We start from the raw sequence: 25,270 nt of genomic DNA on the forward strand, positions 1-25,270 counted from the left end.
TTTGAAAGCCGTTTTCAAGCACGAACAATATTTCGAAACGATTACCAAATAACCGCAACTGGTAATATATAAACGATTACCAAATAGTTGTTATTATTTCATTTGAAACATGAATATTTATTCAATAATAAATTCAGAACCAGTTTTTTTTTAATTTATACCAGATAAAAAGTATTCACATAGCAAAGTAACCGATTTTTAGATTATTATTTTTATATCCTCAATTTCAGAAATTAGTCTTCTAGAACAACCTTAAATGGTTACCCGGTAACCGGTTTCAAATATTGAATAAAAAAACCGATTTCTTAATATTTGAATAATATAAATCTAAAAATATGTTTTCTTTTAATCTTCAATCGATAAAACTATTCGTTACTTTTGACACTAACGATTTACCCGCAGCAAATCAAGTCGAACCGTAACAGTTTGGCAATCAGCTTTTATGCAAGCATAAGAAATAACAGAAAAATATAAAAATAAATCAAAAGTTAAAAAGAAAGCCAACAAAAATGTCCTTAAATAATAAATTCGCTTTTCAGCAGCGGAAATGCATAAGCGGAAACGCGAAAAATGCGTGATAAAATTGCTATGCGAACGGAACGACACATTCTAAAAATTTACTTCCAGAAAAAAAAAAATAAAAATTTTGAAATTTTTTTTCCAAAAAAAAATTATTTTCGTTAAAAATTTGTAATTAAAAAAATTTATTTTCATTAAAAATTTATAATTAAAAAATTTTCAAAAACTTTTTTCCAAATAAAACATGTTACTTTTTCCAAAATAAATTATTTTTATTGAAATTTTAAAAATAAAAAAATTTCAAAAAATCCTCACTCTTACCTCGATTGTGGTAGCTTTTAAAAATGTATCACTATATAGCAGCCGCGCCCAAAAGTATGCAACGCATCATAGATTTATTACCACACTATATTTTTCAATATAATTTTTATTTTCATTCGCTTGCGCTGGCATACAGACTGGTTATGGAAATGAATTTATTAACGGCCTATAAGTATGCAAACTGAGAGTGGAATTCGTTAACAGCTTAAAAGTATGCAAACTGTAAGTGGGTTTTTTCATAACAGTCAGCCAGCGCGCCAAAGTTTTATGGAATTTTTGAGTAGCAACAAACAATTAAATTTGAATGTAAATAGCGCATTTGTTTGCAACTGGAAAGTTTCTAGTTAACATAGTTCAATCTAAAAGTATGCAATGAATTCGGTGTACGAAGTATCATTAAAGTAGTTGTAGAGTTTTAGGCGCAGAATGTGGATTATAAGAGGTAATGGAGGTTTCATGGTATATTTTAAAGATTAATGAGTATCATTTAACTCTGAATTTCATAAGCCGAAAATATGGAAGATTTGATAGGTGTTCGTACGTCACTACAGCACTCCATTTACAACCCTGTTGCTTCCAAAAGACTGCAGACCATCAGTCTTAACCCTCACCTTAACTGAAATAGAACCAGTTTAGACCCATCTTTTTAGAATGACATGTTTTAACTGTATCTAAAAACCTAATTCAGAACACCTCTCACGATCTACAGAGCGCGTTTGAAGTCCACTGCAATCACTACTTTTACTACACTTTCTCTCTAAAAACCAACCTGCTAATCGCCAATCTAACCCATTACCTGAATCGCCATACTATCAAACCCATAAAACAATTAGATCCAGAAATCCAAGATGATAAACTGAACCTGTAGAAGAACCAAAGACCTATTTAAAAACTGCTCACCCTGGCTTTAGACCCACGACAAACGCGTGTTAATCACAATTCAATTCACTTAAGAGAAAGTGTTTGGAAAACAGTTCATAAATTTAAGTCATATACGCATTTTTCGTTCATTGACAACATATTTGAAATTCTCAACTGATTTATAAATTAATTGATATACAGAATCTAGGAATAAATGCTCAAGATCACCAAAGTGGACTTAGATTAACTGCCTGCCATTTTTTTTGTAATTTGCACTGAGTACAATGAGGTTTAAAGGCTGTGATGGTCATTCTCTTTAGCTGAACAGGTGCGGGTAGAAAGAGTTTTAATACGTCTAGCAAAGAGCTCCAATTTTGGAATACCATATCAAAATACATTTTTAAAATAAGAAGTACGGTGAGTACAAAAAGGTTTTCAAGCTCCGAAGGCATACACAATTGTCCAAAAAGCCGAAGTAACCATTCATCATCCTCACGAAAGTAATCACAATGATAAATATGCCAGCCAAGTGCATAAATTTCGCCAATTATTACAGCAAATAATACAACACATAAAAAATCTGAAATCTCCTTAAAATGCCCGCATCAATAACAGTACAACTTAACCGCAAAACACGCCAATATTTCATGCTCACGTTGCAAGCAATTTGTGTGGCAATAAATAGTGATGTTACAACCACAACAGCAAAAACAATGCAAACACAATTATAATAAAAGTGAAAATACATACGAGAAAGCAACAACAACCACAATCGCATGCATTACAGCAACACTGTAAGCGCTGGCAAACTAAAGCTGTTTTGGGCAACAAACTTGCGCTTGCAAAAATGCAGTAAAACGTCAAACGTCATGTGAAGAGGACAATTGGCAAGATGCCCAGCCAACTAATAACAAATCCGTAGTGTTGGAAAGCAGGTGAAAATGAAGAGGGGGAGAAGGAAAATAAAGGTGAGTAAGGGCAAAGAGAGGAAAACTGGTACTGGTACTGTAAAGGCAGGATTTGAGGGGATAGTGTACTTGGCAGGGAAGGTGTGATATAAAAAAATAGAGAGCAATGATAAATAAATAATAATAAAGCTAAAATAAAAATTTGGGGCTAGAAAATGAAACCAGCTAGCGAAGCCAAGAAAATTAAAAACATTCGCGCGTGTAGTTGACCTTCACTTGACTTGTTATCTTTTTTTAATCAAAATATATTGCACACAAATAGTTTTTGTTCACCAAATATTTGCCAAAAAATATATGCACTTGCCAACAATATTACAAAAACAAAATAAATTTCATAAAAAAAACGGCAACAACTGAAATATGAACTCAGCCACTTTCTCGTTGCAGCATTTTAGGCGAACTGACCGCTGAAAACTAAAATTGTTGCAAAAAAACACACCAACAGTTAACTGCATAACGGTATTTCGCAACAAAATTATGGCCAAACATATTGCAACATTCTTGTAAGGTAATAAAATACAAGTTTAGTACCGTTAAAGAAAAAATTGCGCATAAAATGCCGCACAAATGCCACAGCGGAAGAATTCGTAAGAGGCACAGGGTAGCCAAGTTCGTACGAAAGCCGAAGCAAATCGCAAACTGACAATAAAATTTTAACGGCAATAAAAATTTGGCAACACATGCTTAAGTGCTGGAAAATTGGAAACTAGAAGCGTTTATTTGTCATAGTGGGGGTAACGGGATAGTGGATTTGATGGTAATATTAATTCAGCAACTATTCTTGCCAAATCAAAATTTGCTTTTGATGAGCTGGTACTGAATTTCAGCTTTATAGATTTAGCCACTTTTAAAACTAACCACTACAGTAAAATACCGTTACATAAGAACCAGGAGTGGCTTCGAACCAATTTTTCATATTTTAGACTCAATATCGGTTATGTCAAGTCGTAGGTTTAATCGTCGCGCGAAGGTAGCGATCGATCAAACTTAGACAGCTGTGAACGTTGCTCCTTTGTGATATCCAAAAACTCCTAAAACCTAGATCGCCAAGTCCTCAACGACCGAGGAAACCTTTAAGTTTATCACAAATTTATAAGGACGGTAAATATAAATCTCAGCCACTTCGCTAGGTTCGCTGGATTCGCTGAAGGAGTGTCTACATATAGTATAATTCCATGACCGCCTGGTAACAGCCGGTCCACAAAAAAGAAACTAACATGATCTTTCCAGCTCGCCTTCCTATTTTTCTGTTGAAAAAAGCGTTCGAAAAAACAATTAGCCAAACTGCCCGTGAACCTATTGTGCAGAGACTGTACTCTACAAATGCGACGAGATTGAGTTTGCTGAGAGCAAAACCTGGAGGACTTGTTACGGTTCACTCTGTACTCGAAGGTTATCGCATCCCCACAAATTGAGTTTGTTGACCCTCTCATGCCGAGCTCACGGGAGGTCCAAAATTGCGACGCTAGAGCGTAAAAGAACATCCGCTACCAATCAGATGAAGTTGGAGCCCTAGCAACCTCATCAGCATTGCAGTTTTCGGAGATTCCGCTGTGACTGGAAAGAAGACTTGGCGCTGTTGCTAATGAGATCATGCACTACTTGAATAGCTTTAAGTGCACAGTCAGCGAGTTCAAAGCCAGAATATCCGTTCCTCTCTCGGAGTGAATGTACACCTCAATGAGGGAAGCTGCACTTCGAAGCAGTAACTCTAATGCAATCGTAATGGCAGTCATCTATACTTGAAAGACAACACATTGGCTTGGAGTTGATGGAAATAGACGGAATTCTATTGCTTTCACTAAAGAGAGCAGCCGACTCTTAGATGAAAAAGTGAGACCAGCCTGAGAACAGAACTTCACTCGATGCTAAATGTGAATGAATGTTTGACTTCAAGATAATAGTTATCCAGAAAAAAATATTAGATCGATGTCTGTCTTGATTATAAGATCTATAAAAAACCATAAGCTCAAACTCGGCTAATCTCAAATGAAATTAAGGACAACAAATGATTAATATAATCGCTTCAGTATCATGGTGATACCAATAGACTGGAATCTACCGTCTTTACAACAACTTTATATGTCTTCAAGTGCTCGAGACAGAGCTCCCAACGGCTTTGTTTGTTTAGTTATCTGTCCACATTTTTTAGACGATGCGTTTTCTTTGAAAAGTTTAATGATTTGGGTACTTTGCTTCGGATGGAGATCGTAAATATAAACTGAAAGTTCCTAATTTAGGAAATTGGATACCAGAAGTTATGTTTGGATAGCTTCTTTAAAGGAAATATGAAATGTAGAGGCCAACAATCTAGCTTCACTGACTCTCTTATATCATTTCTCTTATATCACAATAGGCTGGGATTTTCCTCATATACCATTCCGATTCCAAAACGACCTAGTCTTGTCTCGCTGAGGCCTGAGATGTTCTATGAGATCACAGTATCCCTTTAAGAATACAAAACTTATCTCATTGCAAGCCACGAGTTGTGGAAAGCGCTTTTTTCTAATCACTCACTTTCAGTAACTTCCCAAATCACTTATGATCACACACATTACGCAAAAAGCATGTCCCAAAACTCAAATCCATCCGAGCTAACCACAATTTACTCGCTCATTAACATTCATTAAGCATGACGAGTGGATGGCTTAATTGATTATTTCATTCTTCAAATATTTGACGAGGCATGTTTGGTAATGAAATTTACTTATTAAAAAAGGCTTAACTATGCCTGAGCAATTGAAAAATGCGTAAACTCCGTGACGCAAAAAAAGTATTGGACACAATGGGGGTTGCGCTTGCTGCGCTCACTGATGCGCTGACAGTTTTATTGGGGTTAAATTATTTGGCAATGAATTAATATGCGCAAAACGTACGAATTTTTGACACTAAGTGCGTAAAAATGTGGGAGAACTAAAGGGTTCTTGCGGATGTGGTGAGGTGAGATGCAGTCACACGACTTGTTGTGGCTAAAATTATGCTTTGAGAAATGCAATTAAAAAGTGTTTGATTAGAAAAAAAGAAAGTAAGGTGGAGCAAGAGTTCGAAGCCGTGGAATTCAAATCGGTGTAAGAACAAAATTAGAGCACAGCCAGCGTCACAGCCCTTGTCAGAGAAGGCCACACCAAAATGTTGCCGACCAAACAAGAGCCAAAGAGACACGAGTCCAAGCGTATATTATAATTGGCGAAAAAACTAATTTCATCTCACTTCGGAGCACATAAAAAAGGCTTTGATTAGATCGAGGATCTTTCGGAACCAATATGCATCAAGCAACACAATCCGCAAAGTTCGCGTAGAGCTTCGACAACTCAGCTTATTGTTTCTGTTCCATATTGCAAGTTTTAGTTGGAGCTCTAGTCTCCGATTTTTAGTAAAACAGATTTTTTACTGGACCCACGAACCTAAAAAACCTTTCTGGGTATGTTTTGTAAACAATTTTGCTGAAAAGAATAGCAAAAGCTCGAAATTTTCCTCGACCACTTCCGGATCGAGTCAGGTAGCCTTAAGCTTCAGCAAATCAAAAAATTTGGGTTCTTTGAAAAATACCATCTTTTCAGTCGGCGACAAATAAGTTTTTATAGAAGCAACCAAGGAACTTGGAAATCTGAATACTATATGATAGAAACTATCAAGGAGTCATCAACTCTTCTGAACTGGAAGCTTTAACAACATAGCACACACCGATTTTAAGAACTTAAAAAAAAAAGTTATAAATCGCCAGCCTTGGGAGACAGCGGCTCAACCGCTTTCTAACTTTCATTTTTTCGGACGTCCTGAAGTGAGCTAGCTAATATGCTTTGAGAGGCATATACAAGAGTTCGCGAGTGTGTAGGCGATGCTGAATGTGCGTATGAGCTTATGACGAGGACTAGAGCATCCTTGGCAGCTGGAACATGAACCATCCAGCACACAAACACATACATATATACATGCACAACATACGTGCATGCCAAATTAATGACCAAAATAATAAATGAAGCAACGCCTATGAGTGGCACAGTATAAAAAACAAGCACTCACTCACAGTCAGGCACACAAATATTCGGCAAGTGAGGCAAGCCAAACTAAGAATGCCAAAATTCAACCACAGCAAACTGTATTCCAAACTCTCAAAACATTCTTTTTCATTTCGCTCTATTAATTTCAACGGCTGAGTGTCGCCACTGGGATAATCTTTCGTGCCACACACACACTTTTTTGTTCTTAATTTCTCAATGTCCTGTCGCCTGTGAGCCTTGCCACGGCTCATATACACATTTGAATTATTCCCAAAAGCGCATTTAATTTTCATTCTACGTGACAGCATACAAGCTGCCCTCACCCGAGACATGTTAAGCCGAAAAATGTGTCTAGTCTACTTTTAGGCACATAATTTACAATATTCAAATGAGCGAGATTTGAAAATAGAGGATAAGAATTTCGAACTCACCTTTTCACGTAGCATATCACGTATGCGGCCAGCTTGATTTTTGGAGCGATGCAGTTCGAGTTGAAGTTCCAGACAGCGTTCTTGCCAGTTAATCTGAAAAGCGGGAATAGAAGAATTAAAGAACACATGAAATACACTAAAAACAGCTTTAAAAATCACATGAAGGAGAAATCTTAAATTTAAATTAGAGTCAGGCCCAATATAGTCAAGCTTCGAAATGTAAGTATTACCTCCACAAAGTCATTGCATAAAGTTGAAATCTTCAGAAAAGAATTCTGCAAAGACTACAAAGACCCGACTTTTAAGCACATAGATCTCTGGGATTTCAGCAAGAACCATTCAAAACTTCCACAATTTTTCATCTACATATAAGGACGCACAAAAACTTCAGTCTACAGAAACAAGAATAGCAACGAAACACTTTCTGCTTCGTGAGCTGTGCAGTCACATAAACAAATGTTGAGAAAACTTGTACCATTGCACCTGAGAACATTCTCAGACTAGACTGTCTTGGAAGCAGTCATTACTAAGTCGATTTCTTTAAATGGAGACCTGGGGAGTGGCTTTCCTTGTCGCCGCTGGAGCTTCTCAGACAAAAAAATAAAGATATATAAAAAGAAGATATATTGGCTGAACGCTAGAGCTCCAAAGCTTATCGGTACCAAATATAGAAAAGGAAAAGGAATGGCGTTACAGCCAAGGACAGTCTTACGTCGAGTACTTCAAGCTTTTGAAAACCCGCTATATCCCTAATCTTCACAAAATATTCGAACCCATTCACCTGAACAACAACGATCAGTCCTTCCAAGGGCGTCTTACAGTATATCTCTTTTTGTGGAGTTCGGCAGTTTCATTGTCAAAACAAAGAACACTCTTAAATACAGGACGGAAAAATATTAAGACTTTCGCCAGTTAAAAGTAGACAGATACCAGAAGTAGGTGATAAAGTCGAGGTAAAAAAACTAGGAATATCTCTAGTCTATAAATTGCATTCCCTGGCAGACCGGAAGAAAATGTTGAGACCGCTCCAGCTGTTGAGATCAAGGAAAAAAGCGAGATCTTCTTAATCCTTATTATATAATTGTCTATTATCTAAAGATGAGTATTCAGACAGTAAGGGGGTTGCTGATGAAGTCATGGATGAAAAACACGTTACTCCAGCCTTTATTCTGTAGACGTCTATCATAAAAATGGCACATCAAGTGTTAATTGAGCCCGATAGGGCTGCACTCCTACCTACCTATAGTCTGAAGATGCGTCTCCATTCAAAAAGGGGGAATCTCATAAAGCCAAAGATTGAAAGAGGTAAGGTTTGCTTAGTCCTTAGTACATAGCTGACTTTCAAAGCAATATTAGGGAAGGTGATGAAGTCAACAACCCTAAAGTGTAGTTTTTCACCCATCGAAAATTTTTTTATTTACAAATCCATATACGTCTACTTGGCTAAACTATACCAGGCAGTGAAAATATAATTATTCCTTAGGTTTAAAACTTACCTCCGGAACTGGTTGCGCGTAGTTGTTCACCTGATGCACGTCCAAATGCTCGGTGATCGTAGAGAAATGCGGCCAAGGCGCATCGGTATCTAATGCGGCTAAGCCCGGATTAATTGCAGCACCGGCAGCTGGCTGCGTCGTGCCCGAGTCTGATTTTTCAGATGCATCGCTGCCAGTGGCTGACACGGGCTTCTTAGCCATAGCACCACTACCGCCACCACCAGCACTTTGCAGCGACGCCGCGCTTGGCTTTGCCGGTATAGGCGGTGGACGCTGCACACGTCGCGGCATCAAACGCGGACTATTTGGAGTCGATTGCGAGACGGCATTGCCACTCGCGCCTGATGTGGCTGCCGAGATGCGAATTGCGGCAATATTTTCACAGTGCGGACGCGTTAAGGGCATGTTACCGCTAAAGGATGTGGCGCGTTTCGTGAGCAAAGGCGATGAGTTCAACGACTGTGAGGCATACATGGGAGGCAATGACATTTGCTGTTGCTGCGCGCCGCAGTACAACTGCTGCTGTTGTGCGTTTTGTTGCTGCGCATAGCAGTGCGCCGATTGCATGTGATGCAAGTGATGGTGATGGTGCGCTTGCGTCGCCGCCGCCGCCGGAAAGGTGTGCATATACGCGTTGCCATCCTGCGCGCGCATATAATACGCATGCGCATGGTTGCTGAAGTGCTGATGGTGAAAGGCAAACGGCTGTTGGCCAGCGCTGGCAGTGGATGGCGTGGCGCGGCCAGAATTCGCTGGCGAAGGCGATGATGAAGAGGCAGAGCGGCGGCGCGCTTGTAGCACTTGTTGTTGTTGTAGATTGGTGAGCGAATCGAAGATTTGCGATAAGCGCCCCGAAGGCACTTCGTCAGACATTTGTGGGCGCGTCGCTGATAATCAAAACAGAGTGCGTCCTTTGAGTATTCGAGAGGTAAGCGCTTGGTTAAATGTTTTGCGCGCGTAAGGAAAGCATAGCGTAACTGTAAAGAGAGAGAGAGAAAAAGAAAGTTGTATAAAAATGTGATTAAAACATGCTAAAAATAAAATCAATAATAATACACATACTATTTTTCTTAAATAAAAAAAATGTAATTTAGAGTTGCCACACTTTTGAAAGTTTTTTACATATTTTTGTATAAAAAATGGTGACAAATAAGTTAAATATAATCATTTTAAAAAAACATTTTTTGAAACATTTTTACATAAAAATAATTAAATAAGGTTGCCACCTTTTTAAAAAATTTATTAAAGTTTTCGTAGATTTTAAGTAATTCAAATAAGGAAGTCAAGTAAAATTTTCTAAAAACAAAATTTTGAAATTTGAATTATTTTTATAGGGTTGCCAACCTTCAGCAAAAGTAAATAATTAATAATTTAACCCACAAAAGCCGCATCACAATTATAAAATAAATTGCAATCGGCAAGTGCTCTATGAAGTTGTGTACCCAAAATTTATTTTGCGTAGGGTTACCTCCATTCTGAAAAATTGTAAAATATACAATTCACGATGTAGACTTTTCAAGGTAAATGTCATAAGCAAATATACTCTAAAACAGTGTAAAAAATTATAACAGAGTTTCCACCATTAAAAAATTAAAAATTAATATACAACTTTTTTTATTAGAGATAATTTTCCAATTCACAAACCGTATTCTGAAAATTTTAGGATATACATATTTGCCAGCATTCAAAAATTCAATAACGATTAATAAAAAACTTCATTGAGTGAATTACCAAGAAAAATTTGAAAATTTAGGATAGAGTTACCGCCATTAAAAATTCAAAAGCCATAAACACATTCCAAGATTAATACAAAAACGTTATTTAATAACAGACTGTTTGCCAAATTACAAAAATTATTCTGATAAAATTTAGGATAGAATTGCCATCATTAAAAAATTGAAAAAATTTAAAAAAAATGAGGATTAACAAAGGAGTTTATTTTATGAAAGACGGTTTCCCAACTTACAGAGAGTATTCTGAAAATTTTAAAGTAGAGTTGCCAACTCAAAATTTTTCGAGATTAATAAAAAAACTTTGTTTTATGAAAGACGGTTTATCGAATTACAAAAAGTATTCTTAAAATTTTAAGATAGAGTTGCCATCATTCAAAAATAAAAAAACTATCAAAAACTAAGAATTTACAAAAAAAAATATTTTATGAAAGACAATTTCCTAATTTACAAAAGGTATTATGAAAATGTTAGGGTAGAGTTGCCAACACTAAAAAATTTAAAAACGATAAAATTCGTCAGGATTAATACAAAAATTTTATTTTATGAAAAACGCTTTTTCGAACTACAAAAAGTATTCTGAAAATTTTGGATAGAGTTGCCACCACCGAAAAATACAAAAACCATAAAAAAAACTTCAGAGTTAATAAAACTTTATTTTATGAAAAAACGTTGGCTCAAAATTATAATATCGACAGTAATGAAATATGTCGGGATCCCGAATTTTTAATTTTTCGGGATATCCAATGGAATAAAAAATCTTTATAGTTTCTGTTTTTTACTTTGACATTTTACATTCCCACTTTCTGTATAACGTACGTCGACATGAATCTTTGAATGTACTCGTATCTTATTGACAATCGCCAATAATTTCCTGTACACGTTGCATGCCACATTAACGGAAATTTCAAAAAACACTGACAGCTATTGAAATACGGGACAATCGCATATGTAAAATGGGAAGACACCCTTTTCATAATCAATACGATTGTCAGGCCTGTTGACGCTGTATTCAGCTTGTCATTGAGGTAGGCAACGGAAATTACATAAAATGCGTCATCAATGTGTCCACGAATGTAAGAACATGAAAAAAATAGTGCGCAATGCAAATTAAGTGCAATTCTTTTTATAGGCGCAAATTCGCAATGAGTCAAGGAGTGGCTTGCTTCTGCAATGCAAATCTTTCGGAGGGCATGGAAGAACAGTGGTGTACTTTTGTGCGATTACAATGCTCATTTTGCATGCAACACATATGACTTGTTACTGCGCAGATGCGGGCGACGCTGTTTCAGAGAACGGAAGACATACGTACGCGTCAAGAATTCTAAATATGCGGTTCGTGGGATCTTAAAGTGTAAGTATTTTCGTAAAGTTGCTATAATGATCACATATGTATATAAAGAAGATTTCAAAATATGAAGCCCTAAAAATTATGGTTCTACTTTTATTACAAGAGTTCCAAAAGCCTATAACTAACTCACGTCTGGTTATACGTCTCGAGCAATCTAAAGGTAATGTTGAAGATTACGAAAAATAAGCGTTTGAAGATACGCTCATAATATTGCGAGCTTGTTAGACTCTATTGAGCTCCAAACGATTCACAAAATATGAAAATCACAACAAATTTTCAGTCTCAAGAGCTTTCAAAAGTTTCGGAGCTCCTAAACAATAAATAAACCTGTAATTACATATGTGTGGATTTCTGAGCTTTACAGAGCTTTCAGAGACTACTCTGTATCTATGGATGTTTTTATGAGCTTCACAGAACTTTCAGGAGCTTTTGTGGTTTTCAGACACTAAATGATCTACGAAACTTGTATTTATGGCTGGTATTTAAAAGCTTTACAGAGCTTTCAGCAACCAACCTTCATATGTGCGTGGTTTTTATAAGCTTCACAAAGTTTTTAGAAACTTTTGAGGTACTCAAATAGTAACGATCTACGAAACTCCTAACAAAGTTTGCCTTGCAATATTTATATAGAGCTTTCATAAGCTTTCGAAATATTAGTCAACCCATTTTACTTTAAAAGAGATGCAAACCCACGCGAAGGAACTAAAGTAGTAGAATTGAATAGAACAGATTCAACTTGGAGATCCCAAAGCCTCCTCTCAGATTCTACATTCCATAGAGAACATCCTTCGAAATTTTCACCATCAGTGGTTGGTTTGGACGAACAGATTTAAAAACTGAAGAAAATAAACACAGATCGTATTCTATTTCTGTCTAAAACATACCAGGTCAGCTGTAAAAAAAAATAAAAGAACTACATACTTTTTCGTGTTTATGGTTTGTATTAAGAGCCTTAGACTAAGAGCCTGAGACTATTAAATATTAATATATTGTCCTTCAAAACAGTTAGGGAGTGGATCGAATCAGTTATCCAAGGCGGTAGTCACCTACATCTGCCGTCAACTTTTGTCTCTCTCATACACTCTCTTTCTCTCTCTTGATTATTTTGTAGTCCGCTGGTTTTCTCACTCACAGAGTCATAAACGAAATAGTATTTCCACTATTCTGTTTATAATTTACCGTTAGCTTTATATTAATTTTCGACAATTTCTGCTGCTGTTGCATAAAGTCACTGCATTAATTTGCCTTTGCGTGATTTTGTAGCCAAACTTTGGCTATTATATGAGCAGATATTCAGCCTGGTAAGAAGAAGATTCAGCGTGGAATAGTTTCAGGAGCATATACGCACACAAACAGAGGAAGCTTTTATTAAATATTTCTGAGCCAGTCAAAGGCATTCCATTTAAGACTTTATTAGCTGCTGCAAAGCCAAAGGTGAAACTGTGACTGAAACAGGTGCACGATATGCAAGAGAACTATAACTATAAAAGCGAATTGTGAATAGTGGCTTATACACACATACATACATATGTGTAGGTTCGTATATGTATATACATACATATGTATGCATACATATGTATACATTTGTTGGCATATTTTGAAAAATATTAAAATTCGTGCGGAAACTTTTCCACCAAACAAACCTTGAACTAGAAAGAAGAGCTCTGAGGCCCAAAGGCTCCCATAGCGGAAATGTTGCGTAGAACATGTAACCAGAAATTTCAAACTTCTTATTTAAGTTATTTTGAAATGAAGTATTCTTTAACTAATATTGCGAAAGTTAAACGTAATATATCCAATCCCGAAAAATCCCGAAATTTTCAGTAAACCAAAGTGATTCTTTCACATTCTATTTTTCATCTAATGAAAAAAAATATAACGCCAACCAATACCAAAATTTTAGGGATCCCGAAACGATTAAATTTTTAATTTATTATAATTTATTTTGTAGAGACAATCCCAAAAAATTCCGAAAATTTTAGGCAGCCGAAATGGTTTATCATTCATTCTTTCTTTTCTTTATTTAAGAAATAATAACGCCAACCAATTCCGAATTTTTCGGTATCCCGAAACGATAAAATTCTTACTTTAATATATTTCGTAATGAAATAACCTCAACTAAACTCATGTCATTTCAGAATTTCTATCGAATTTACTATAAAATTAAATAATTTTAACTAAATTCTTTTAATTTCCGTTGGCTTTACCAATCCCGAAAAGTCCCGAATATTTTAGGCAGCCCAAATGGTTTTTCATGCATTCATTTAGTTAAAAAATAACAACGCCAACCAGTCCCGAAAATATTCGGGATCCCGAAAATTACCAATTCTTTTTTCATGTACTCTGAAATGTAAAAACTACAACTAAACTCTTTTAATCCCCAAAAAATCTGTTTTTTTTCATATTCAGTCAACCAGTATCGAAAATATGCTGGATCCCGAAACGCTAAGATCTTACTTTAACCTTCAACCAAACTCACGAAAATTCGAAAATTCTTATTTCATGTATTCTAAAATGAAATATTCATCATTCCATAACATTAACCCAATCCCGAAAAATCCCGAAAATTTTAGTCAGCCAAAATTGTTTTTATTTATTTCTATCTAGTTAAAATCCAGTTCCGAAAATGTTCGGGATCCCGAAACTTAAAAAAGAATTTCAGAATTTTTTATAACCATTTATAAATTCTTTCGTGATCTCCGTTTGGATTTAAATTTTTAATCCCGAATAAAAAGCATTCTTGTTTACTCCTCATGCATGTACTTGTTGCTTTGCGGTAGCACAGCATTTTGCTACTTCATATTTGCCTGCTAGCACTGGCTTTCTATATCATACACTTCTTTGAGCAAGTTTCAGCTACTTTTTATGCTGCTGCTTCTTCTTCTGCATGCACCCACATGCGTTTGAAAAATATGCGCGCTCATGTGTCGCGCATTTTAATTTAAGCTGCAGCAGCCACGCACGCTGCGCAGCACTGCAGGTGGACGCCACTACTCCCGCACAAGTGTGGCAAGCGCAGCAAATAGTCAATACCAATAAACACACCAACATTAATAATATTCGAAAATTATTTAAACAAAGCGAGTCGTGGCGCGCGTTTTAATGGTCCGCCGAGTGTGTTACATAGTGTTTTATGTCACATAACTACGGTTAAATATGATATATGTATGTGTTTGTGTTTGTGTGCAAATTTAAATGTAAATGCAAGAAAGTGTGTATGCATGCCACAAAGTGCGTGCCACATTACTATTTTATTAATATGTTGCATTGCTGCTTGCATGTAAATATCCGCCTGCATGAGCGAGTGTGTGTGTGTGTGCTTGTGACTTACGTGACAGCGTCGCGCGCTATGGCATTTATATGCTCTTTGCCTTTGCATACGAAATGGCAAGCAACGCGTCTTTCCAAGTACCCCCCTCTCTCTCCTTCCGAACTCTTTGCGACAAGCAACCCAAGAGTGCGAAACTAAAAATGGCAACACGAAGAAAATCGCGTATTGAAGTAAGTTTAAATTGATTTAACCTCGCGCTATTTACAAATATACATGCATACATATGTATATACCGAAATGTTATGCAAATGAATGCAGCGAAGTGTCGGGTAATACCAAATTAAAGCTTAAAAGTGGCACTAAAGTCACATTAGGTATGAAACTATAAGGATACAAGTATTGTATGCTCGGTACTAAGAGCTTTAAAGAGCTTTGGCATTTTCTAAGTTTTACTAGACTTTTTGGAGATGCTAGAGGCTCTTAAGCAGTAAAATATCTATGAAGCCTGTATCTACGATGGTTTTAATGAGCATAACAGAGCTTTCGGGAAGAAAGCTGTATCGGATACTTTAATGAGCTTCAAAGAGCTTTCGTGAGCTTTTGAGGTTCTTGAACATTAAAAGATCTGTGAAACCTACATCGTGAAGTGGTTTTTATGAGCTTCAGAGAGTTTTCACGAACCAGCCTGTATTAAAATATCTATGAAGCCTGTATCTATGTGTGGTTTTAATGAGTTTACAGAGCTTTCAGGAACCAAACTGTATCTTTGGGTGATTTTCATGAACTTCAGGGAGTTTTCGCGAGCTTTTGATATTCTTAAACATTAAACGATCTTTAAAACCTACATATAAGTTGGTTTTATGAACTTCACAGATTTTTTAGGAACCAACCTGTATTTGTGAGTATTTTTGTGAGCTTTACACGGCTTCAGAAGCTTTTGAGGTACTCCAATACTAACAGCCTGCAAAGCTCTTAAGCATGTTTGCTTTTCATTATTAGTATAGAGCTTTTATGAACTTTTGAACTACTGATCTACATATCTTACTTCAAAATAGTTACAAACTCACAGGAAGAGACTACAAGAGGGAGTAGAACAGAAATGAAACTGTACACCCGATACAGAAGGTCCAACTGCAGATAAAAGTTAAGGTCAATTTCGTCAACGGAATAGTACCAAAGAAAAAGAGGATAAGACAGTACCAAAGATATAGATTTGTATAAAAAGCCTGAATCAACTGAGAGCCGTTATAACGAGCAGCATCCAAGAGCTTCATAATAGAAGGTAATCCAAGCCATCTGAGACATCGACATTCTGATTTTGTGACATTAAATCTAAAGTCTAGGAACTAATAAATCTATTACCGAACCAACATAAAATAAGTTATATGGCAAAGCTCAGACTTTGTAACAGTAGCTACCTCAAATTAGTTGAGGCATAGGGATTATAGATATGAAATCTTAGATAATCAAGATCTGTATATATAATACCGAATCGACACAAAAAAAAGTTGGCTTGAAAGCTTTGGATCCGCCTATACATGTTTCCCAAAACAATTTGATCACCTGTCCAACTCTAAGTATTTCCCCTTCAGAAGTCCGTTAAGTCCATAGACTAGTTATTGCCTCGTAGTAAGACGAAATAGGAATTAAAGGAACAGTTATCCTTAAAGATGAACGGGCTTGAAAGGAGTATTCTCGAATTTCGAACTGTATCTTTGGATTGATGATTACGCCGGAAAAATTGACTGTTTGGATGGAACCAATCAGCATACTTGCTTTGAAAATATTTAGTGAAATAGAACTTGGACTCTCTTAGTTCGTGTATTATGGTGTTGCGGACTTGGCAAAACCAGCTAAATATTTTTACTACAAACAAGTTGAAGAAGTTTTCTTAAAGCTTCAGCGCTTAATAAACTTTAGGCATCCTCAATAATGAACAGACTTGAAGGAAGTGTACGCGAATTTCAAACAGCGGCTGATTGAATCTCTGGATACATGATGGAGGATGGAGTCATGTGTAGAAGTTAACGCAAGTGAGGAAAGTTCTCTGAGCGCTATTCACTTGGGAGTGAACTAGCATCTCACGTCTTCCAGTCTTAGACCAAGTATCCTCTGGCTAGCCAAAAAACATCCGTTTGAATACGAGCTAAAGTTGGAAGGCGAACCATCCCTACCAAGAGTTGTGCGCTGGGTTTGGCACCCGCCATGTAAAAAACTCACCCAAGGGAAAGGAAGCTATTGCTCGGTTACATGCTTACTGCGGTAAAAACAAAAAATATGCGCATTAAGTTGAAGAATTCTTCTTAAAGCTTCAGCACTTCATAAACTTTAGACGCTACTCAAACTCTACACACACTCAGCCTCTTGCCATGACCCAAAATTTATTGCTATTTGAAGTATATGTCTATGAGTATATATATTTATTAAATGCAGCAGACATAAATCGGCTAAAAGTGATTTGCAATTCACTTAAATGCACTTAAGTTCATAATTCATTAAGTAAGAAAATTGCGCAATTCCGGGCGGACGAGCTTTTGTGGCAAAGAAACGACTACGAAAAGCGCAAGGCAATGCTGCAAGTGTTGCAAGCGAATAATACAGTTGGAATATAGAGTTATATATGCATGTACATGCATACTTATATGAATACTTAGATGAAAACTTAAGTGCTTATGCGAGACATTAATAAACATATTGAGGTGCCGTAACGCTTATGGCATTGGCTAGCTGCTAGCATACTGCCAAACATATGTTTATTGGAAAAATTGTACAGTTGGAAAATATGTTGTTGTAAAATCAATTAGAATTTTTCATTAAGTACACTTAAAGCATATGCTTAAGTGGCAACCACGTGGACACTTGATGGTCAGCTGGACGTCGTTAAGATGCACGTTTGAGAGTTTTCGTAAGTTTTGGGGCTTTTTGGTGTATAAGAGGAGTGCATATGCTTTTGCATGTACCATGTATGTATGTGTGAACGAGTGTGTGTCTTAAGCCAGCTGCTCAATTACATTTGCTTAAGTGGACACTAGCGCAACGTGGCAGCACTAATAAATTAAATTATTTTAACAATTTATCAAGAAGGTGAAGAGAGTATATATTTATATGTGTGTGTGGTGCATTTGAGAGCCATATAAAGAGTGTGGGGAAAATTTGAAGAAATCATATCATCTACACACACAAGCACACATTTTAATACGTTTAAACGCCTGTAACTATAGCAGCGCTTTGAAAACTCGCACATACACACATAAAATGCATGCATATGTGCCTATAAGTGAGTATGTGTGTGTCGCCTGCTCAGCACTGCCCGCTATTTGTGTCTTTAGTCAACTTGCCTTTCATTAACTTCTCATATTTGCTCAACAATATGCACATTTGCTCTGGGAGGTGGTGCTTTTGCTGCGTTTATTTTTGTTATTGTTGTTGTTGCTATTGTCACAGCAGCACAAACAGCTGCTTGTTGTTCGTTGTTATTGTTAAGCAGCTTGGCAAATATTCTTCATAGCAAAAATGTTCCGAAAAGCAATGGAGTATGAAATTTGTAGCAGCATCTTAGGCGCAAACGACGAGAGATCAAAAGGAATATATGAAAAAGATTTCAAGTAAATTACAAAATTGCAGATGTCTTAAGCGCAGATGGAAATGTAAGCATAAATAACGGCATGAGTGTATGCATATGTACATATGTATATACAAACATACACACATACACGTACATACATGAATGCAAATAGACCTACGCTCATATAACACTTATTACACATGTCAAGTTGATTGCCGAAAAATTCCAGCTCAACGACACTAGTAATTTGGGAAATTTGAAGACACTTCCTCCCGCCTGACTGCAGCTTCCTCAGCTACTGCTAGCTGTCAGCTCGAATTTCTTACTTTATTTGCACTTGCAGTTGTTTATGCTTTGCTATTTGTTGTTTTTATTGTTGTTTGTTTTATTTTCGTTCTTCTTATGCGTCAAATTATACTTTAGAGAATTTATGGCAATGCCAAAAGTTCACTATGTGTTTGCAAAATCTTTGAGAAAAGCTTTTCATGTGTGTGGATGGTTACGAGTGGGAGAGCTGAGAATATGAAACTGTAAATTTTAAGAGTGCGAAAATCCAAGCCGAAATAAGAAAACACGTTGTGTTGCTGACACCGACACTTTAATAACCTTCACGGGTGTATTTTTTGAAGCATAAAGGGTATAAAAATATCTTTATTTTGATTTTGATTGCTCAGTTTGTAGGTAGCCCGATCTGAGCAATTTATTCGGATATTAAAGCGTTGCCTTCTACTATAATTTGAACCAATTTTCGGAAAGAAATTTTATCAAATAAAAGAGGTTTTCATGCAAAAACTTAATTTTGATCGTTCAGTTTGTATGGCAGCTATATGCAACAATGGTCCGATAACCGCGGTTCCGACAAATGTGCAGCTTCTTGAGGAGAAAAGGCCGTATGAGAAACTTCAGATCGCTATCTCATAAACTGAAGGACTAGTTCGCTTATATACAGACGAAAAGACGGATAGGGCTAACTCGACTCAGTTCAGATTTGTTTCTCCTAAGAAACTAATTTCGAAGTCTATCACAGAACTAAAATAAAATTCTTATACCGTTATCTCTCTGAAACAGTCGAAACAATGATCCATTATCAACAGAGTTTTCGCTACAATGGTTCTATGAATATGTCTAAGCCAAGTGGGGTACAACTGACACAAATGATGTGGTCACTTTTCAAAAGTTCACTGAAAAAGGCATGACCCAGATCGTTTCAAAAAATCGAATCTAGATTTGAGTCAAAAGAACATAAGTTGAACAAACATCGGAGCAACGCAATGACATAGCCTCACTACAAGAGTCGAGTTAGACACGTTCGACTTTCATCTTACAGATGTGACGGGTTCTACCTTGTCCCAGAATAAATCAAAAGGGATTCGACACCATATGCTCTCCAAAAATGCCTCAACTTGAACCTCATAAATACATCTAAATTCAAATACGGATTCAACAAATATATCTAAGTCCACAATAAACGGTGTCAACTTAAAGACAACCTTGGCTGATATACCCTCAACGAGGATGACGAAATCGTGATATTCTGCCCTCATATAGCTATTGGAGACAGTTTGGGCTCTGAACTTTACTATCAATATAAGCCTTAAAAGATAGTCTACAATGATATCAAAATTTTCTTTTGACTGAGCTGATTACCGAAAAGATCTATTAATTATTATGACCTATGATTGATAATTTGTGATTGATGATTGGCTCATTTAAGATTGATGATTGATAATAGATAATTTATGATTGAAGATTAGTGATTGATGGTTGGTAAATGGGGGTAATGATTGATGGTTATGTTCCGATTAAAGATTTATGATTGATGACTTATGATTAATGATATTGAATGGTTTATGAATGATGACTTTAATTGGCAATTCATGATTGAAGATTAATAATTGATGAACTATTTATGATTGATGAATCATGATTGACGATTTATGATTGACGACTGATAATTGCTAATTGAAGACTTAAGAATAATAGTTCATGAACTATTTATGATTGATGAATCATGATTGAAGATTTAAGATTGATGACTGATAATTGCTAATTGAAGATTGAAGATTAGTAATTCATGAAGTATTTATGATTAATGAATCACGATTGATAACTTATGATTGTTGACTGATAATTGGCAATTGATGACTGAAGATTAATAATTGATGAACTATTTATGATTGACGATTTATGAATGACGACTGATAATTGCTAATTGAAGATTGAAGATTAATAATTGATGAACTATTTATGATTGATGAATCATGATTGACGATTTATGATTGATGACTGATAATTGATAATTGATGATTGAAGATTAATAATTCATTAACTATTTATGATTGATGAATCATGGTTGGCGATTTATGATTGATGACTGATAATTGGTAATTGATGACTGAAAATTAATAATTAATGAACTATTTGTGATTGATGAATCATGATTGATGAAAACTTAGTAATAAGCGATAGGGCAATGAATGTATAGAGAAAGATGTAGATTAGCGATGAATGAAGAATAAAGAGAGTTAAATTATAAATTATGCTAAAGTATAACAAAGAAATGAAACTCCTAGCTGATTTTGACCAAAATATTCTCGGTCCATTTGTACCGAGGCCTACTCGTGCATGAAAATATTCACAAAAATCCACACAAATGCGGGGACACAGCACAATTGTAAGCGGCTTCACAGGCAGCTCTTCATTCAGGCATTAAAATAAAGAAACCAAAGCGGCAAGCGGCCAACAGCAATCACCACACGCGCGTCAGACACCCAGTGAACCAGTCGGTCAGAGAAACCATCAGCTACCCCCCACGACATTTAGTCAGCCAACCAGTCAGCCGTTCATTCATTCATTTGTTGGGGATTTGCCATTCTTCTCGCATTCGCTATTGTTATTTTTGTTGCTACATTATTGGATGCCTGCATTTTGTGTCGCCAGCATTTTTAAGCTGCAGCAATTTGCATAATGCAACAGCGTCAGCAACAATAACAACAAATGTTAAGTAATAATACTTCAGCAAACAACAAACAATGGGGTTAAGGTAAAACATTGTTGTTGCAACGCTCGAAGGACTCGCTTGCGCTGAAGAGGCAGCCGACGAAGGATTGAAGGTTGTGTTGAAGGTGTTACGCTCTTGGCAGCTCGGTCAATACGCCATTTTTTATTACGCATAGTCGCATGTATATACAAATGTGTATATGTATGTATGTATGTGTCGCTTGGCAACCACAAAGGCCTGGCGTATTGATTGTTCGGTTGCCTGTGCTTGTAGGCGCGCTGCTTGACAGTGATTAAGGCGCGTTGTAGGTGCAGAAAAATTACGCGGATAAAATGAATAGGAAAGTGAGAAGAAAGAGCTGAAAGTTGACTTGTGCAATGGATTAAGTAAATATTTTGGGGTACATACATACGTACAGAAAAATGTACATAAATTTATCGATGGGTTTAAAATTAACGCAAATTGGTGGCGAATAAATATGAATGTGGCTCATATAACGGTGGAAGCAGCGATGCTGCTCTGATTAAAGATCAAATATGTTAAATTTTTGATTCGAGAATTACAAAATGTCATTTATTATCAAGTGAAAAAAAATATTTTTTTTTGGAGACCGCTTCAAAATTCTTAACGGACAACCCTTGATCCCAATATGTTCCTTTATAAAGTAGTCAGAGGCAAATGTCCAACTATTCTGTGTACCACCAATTTTTGGAAGAGCTCGAAGAACCCTAAGCGTGTTTGAGAGAAAAGTTTTGCGGAAGATTTCTGGTCCTCTGTGCATTGACAACGGCCAGTACCGCAGTCGACGAAACGATAAGTTATGCCAGATATACGATAACATTGACAAAGTTCAGCGAATCAAGAGGCAGCGACTGGGCTAGCAAGATCATGTTGTCCGGGTGGAAGAGGTTTTCGATTCAGTAACCGCCGGCCGGTGAAAGCAGAAGAAGACCTCCACTTCGTTGGTGAGATCAGATGAAGAAGGACCTGTTGCACTTGGTATCTCGAATTGGTGTCAAGTAGCAAAAAGAAGAACCACTATAACATATAGCTGCCATACAAACTGATCCATCAAAATCAAGATAGAAACCTTTTTATATCCTTTAATGCTATAAGAAATCCACCTTTGTAGGGTATTATGACTTTGTTATGACCGTAATTAAGGGTTCTTCTTCTTTTTATTATTTTTATTCTCATATCTGTTACCCTTCAGCTCTGTATTGACACACCTATAGCATCCTAATAATGCGTGACCTTGTAAGTTTTATTAATTAAATGAACTAATTAACTTGATCAATTAATTTTGTGCTTTAATTATTGACCTGCCGCGCTTACGTTTCAAAAATCAACTTCACTTGCCGCAAATTAGCTAAATGAACTTTCTAGACAACGAAAAATAAATTATTTGTTTGCGTTAAATCAGCGCTTGCCGCACAACAATCAATCGTTATATTTCGTAACACGCCAATTATGGTTGAATCGATACGGCAGCGCGGCGCTAACGCCATGAGAACGCCCTCAAGGCAGCACAATGCTATTACCTAATTATACGCGGCTACCTACTTATCTGATTTACCACACGGCTCACTATTTACGATTTAGCCGCTCCTCCGCCGCCACAGTCCGCGCCACGCTGTTCACGTGTCAGCTTGTCTGCTCTACCGCTAACTGCACGTCATAATACCTTGTTTCGTGTTGCTTTTGCAACAGTTGAAATTATTTTCAGCGCCTTTCCCCTGCGCGCCTACACTTCTGCGCTGTCAAGCAGTCTGACGAGCGCACTTCAATTTCAAATTCAATTACCGAAAAATGCACGCCAACGGCAAGAAAGCAAAAACCACATATGTACAGCTATGTACGCTCTTACTAACCGACAGCCCGACAGCTAATATAAACAATAACACAAATAATAAGCCACGAAAAAAAAATCAGAAAACAAAATAACAAAGCGCTTCGGCCAAACAACAAAAAATGTAGGTATGCTTGTAGACCACCTGTCCCAGCTGACGAAATGTGCCGTTACAACATAACGAAAGTCATACGAGGCATTGTTTTTGCGCCATGCTCCGCGCTTGCATGCTAGGCGTCAGGGTTTTTTGCTTTTTCGACCTGGTTCAACGTCATTCAAGCGTGCGCCGCTGGATCAGTCACTCACTCACATTAAATTTATGCTCCAAGATTATATAACATATTTACAATGAATTTATATATTTTTTTCATAAACCTGTTGAGAATTGGTTGGGTTTATGAGAAAAGAACGTAATCTGAAGATTATAGCCCAATTTTTTTTACAAACGATCTTATTTTCTTCTAGCCATAACTTATTTTCTGCTTGAGTAAGTTCTATAACTCGACGATATCGACCAGTTTTCAATCGCTTATTCAGGGATACCAAATGCGAATCTAATGCAAGTAACTCTTGAATTAACATCTATGGAAACAGCAAAGCTGCAATCAATTAGAAAGCAGGGCGACTGTGGAGAGTGTCACCAGAAACAACCGGCTTCACTTCTATTACGAGCCAGGTCATAAAGGCATCGAGGGTTACGAGTTATGGACCGAGTTTACCAAGAGTGGTGTACGGCTGTCATCCTGAAATGTCACACGACGCAATGGGTGAACAGTGAAACAATGGAGCATCTCTTGTGCAGTTGTCCAGTACTGGCATGGCTATGCTTCAAGCATTTGGGGACCTCACGTTCTAAGACAATGGAAGAGGTAGCGTTAGGGATGTCACAGAAACTGTTGAAATTCGCATCAAGTGCTAGAAACCTAAAGGATGAGTACTCTTCAAAGACTATGTGTGGCTTACTATTCTGCTAGATAACTTAACCTAACTTAAATGCGAATATAGTGTCTATTATATTGCTTCCGGGAACTTAAGAGTCAACAAATCTATAGTAGTAGTTAATATATTCCATCGGGAGACTTCTATTCAATACCAAAGCTCCAACTTCATTTTTGACATAAAAAAGCTACTCATAGAGACTAAAACCCGTTTAAAGCAGAGGCATTTTACATTAAGAAGCTGACTGAGCATTACAAATCGATATTAAACCTAATAAAGAAGATTTCTTCCAGTCCTTTTACTGTTACATCATATGAAGGCTTTGAGATCTTCTAATAAGCATTCTATCGGGCTCATAAATATAACAATTCTATAATAAAGCTTAAGTGATGTTTTGTACCCCTACATAAAACTTTTTAAATATTTCATAAACCCGTTGAGAAGTACAAAAGCAAACGAACGAAAACAAGTAAAAAAGTCAATTAATTCAAAACTAAATCCCATGCGGCTTTATAAATTATTTCTTGAAGATTGCAACAGTATCTCAAATCACTCGAACACTATAAAGATTTCCACCTTCGTGCTTAAAGATAGACAAGATACTCTACGAAAAGAACTAAGTCGCCAAAAGCCTCCCTTTGCTAACTACCAAATCGTAATTCGTATGAAATCGCAGCGCCGAACATTGCAATGCATGCGAGTTTGCCAGCAACAGAAACGAACAATTTTACACACGCAAACCTCATTACAAAAACACATACATATCTACACACAATAACATTTCAATGACCCCTTTCCCGATAAATATTTAATTTCATGCCTATTTGTTGCTTCGACGCTGACTTTTGCTGCACCGCCGCTGTTTTGCTGCTGACCAGTCGCTGCAGTCACGAATTATCACGAAAGTGCTGGTATTTCATTGTTTCTTTTGTTGTTGCTGTGGTTAGTGGTTACTTCTTTTTTTGTG

The 25,270-nt window shown here is 36.7% G+C and overlaps 1 protein-coding gene across 1 annotated transcript in view; it reads right to left on the minus strand.

Annotated features, from left to right (window-relative positions):
- Positions 1-25,270, minus strand: part of LOC120774687 (transcription factor btd-like) — a 63,573-nt gene that overhangs the window by 14,929 nt on the left and 23,374 nt on the right. The window contains exons 3-4 of the mRNA XM_040104418.1: positions 8,598-9,574; positions 7,102-7,194 (exon numbers count right to left, since the gene is read on the minus strand). Of these exons, the coding sequence (XP_039960352.1) occupies positions 7,102-7,194; positions 8,598-9,470 (966 nt within the window). The 5' untranslated portion in view covers positions 9,471-9,574. The remainder of the gene's footprint in view (positions 1-7,101; positions 7,195-8,597; positions 9,575-25,270) is intronic.

The sequence above is a fragment of the Bactrocera tryoni genome, chromosome 4, assembly GCF_016617805.1.
Source record: "Bactrocera tryoni isolate S06 chromosome 4, CSIRO_BtryS06_freeze2, whole genome shotgun sequence".
Lineage (NCBI taxonomy): Eukaryota > Metazoa > Arthropoda > Insecta > Diptera > Tephritidae > Bactrocera > Bactrocera tryoni.